The sequence below is a fragment of the Fukomys damarensis genome, unplaced genomic scaffold (assembly GCF_012274545.1).
Source record: "Fukomys damarensis isolate Sample0158 unplaced genomic scaffold, DMR_v1.0_HiC HiC_scaffold_12, whole genome shotgun sequence".
Taxonomy (NCBI): Eukaryota; Metazoa; Chordata; class Mammalia; order Rodentia; family Bathyergidae; genus Fukomys; species Fukomys damarensis.
Window position 1 is genome coordinate 22,386,902 of NW_022900924.1, and position 1,140 is coordinate 22,388,041.

At 58.6% G+C, this 1,140-nt stretch overlaps 1 protein-coding gene across 11 annotated transcripts in view; it reads right to left on the minus strand.

Moving 5' to 3' along the window:
- The window catches only part of Rimbp2 (RIMS binding protein 2), a 117,354-nt gene that overhangs the window by 8,657 nt on the left and 107,557 nt on the right, over positions 1 to 1,140 (minus strand). For all 11 annotated transcript variants that reach the window (XM_019204565.1, XM_010604283.1, XM_010604279.1 and 8 more), the window contains one exon: positions 790 to 958. In XM_019204565.1, the coding sequence (XP_019060110.1) occupies positions 790 to 958 (169 nt within the window). The remainder of the gene's footprint in view (positions 1 to 789; positions 959 to 1,140) is intronic.

Here is a 1,140-nt window from a genome sequence, read left to right on the forward strand (position 1 = left end):
TAAAAAAAAAAAAAAAAAAAAAAAAAAAAAAAAAAACCAAACAAAATATTTTAATGAAAATGAGAAGGGCTGGGAATGTTGGTCAGTGTGAAGCCTTGGGTTCAACCCCAGTACTACCCCCAGGATGCCCAAAGCCGTGCACACAAGACTAGGACGTAATGCAAGTCCAGGTACTGTGCTCTCCAGCACAAGTCCTGCACTCCTGGCTCCCAGTGGAGCCATGGGTCCTCAGAGCCTGGGGTGGCCCCAGGACCACGGTCCCAACAGGAGGGGCGTGGGACTGAGCTCACTGGTGCCAAGAAAGCTCCAAATGTTTTCTGCAATTGTGTGGCCGCCCTGACATTGCACCTGTTCTCTGAACCTGATGTGAAAGCTCACTCAGGGCTCTGAAGTACAAACCCTTGAATGTGGATGGCACACCCTCCATCTGTGTCTCTAGTGCGAGAAGAGAAGAGGCCTTCTCAGTGCGCGTTTTCCTTGCAGGCGGGAACTGGCACAGACGGTGGGTGTGACGCTGCCTGCGGACCCTGCGGCCACCTCCCCACTGCTGTTTGCTGACTGGCTGAAGATACCCAGAGTAGAGCAGTGCACACCTCATGCAACGGGGCAGGAGCTCGCATGGCCTCTGCCTACACAGAGCCCCTGACCTAGCATCCCAGCAAGCAGGTGTTCTGGCCCTAGAAACGTCCAACAGCCAGGCTGATGTCCCTGGAAGCAGCCGATGCTTTGCTTTCCAGGGGTACACAGCTCTGGACGCATGTCAGCCATGGGTCTGGGTGCAGCCCGCACCTATCTTTTCCACCGGGGTGCTGAGGGGCAGGAAGCCCTGGCGCAGCAGCTGGCCCCGCAGCTCCTCGTCCTCCGCCTGAATCTCGGAGACCATGTTGCAGGGGATGAGGCCAAGCCGGGCGCAGGTCTCCCCGCGGTAGAAGCCATCGGCATCCTTGTCACCGTACACCTGCGGGGGATGTGGCTGTCACCCGCCTTCCTGCACACAGGGCGGCTCCCCCGTCCAGCTTCGGCTGGGCCCTGTCTCAGTCCACAGACCAAGGGCTTCTGGGGCTGGCCCTTTCCCTCCTCTCCCCGCTGCAAGCGCCAGGGGCCTCCCCAGCTCTTCCTCCTACTCCTTCCCTCCCCCTC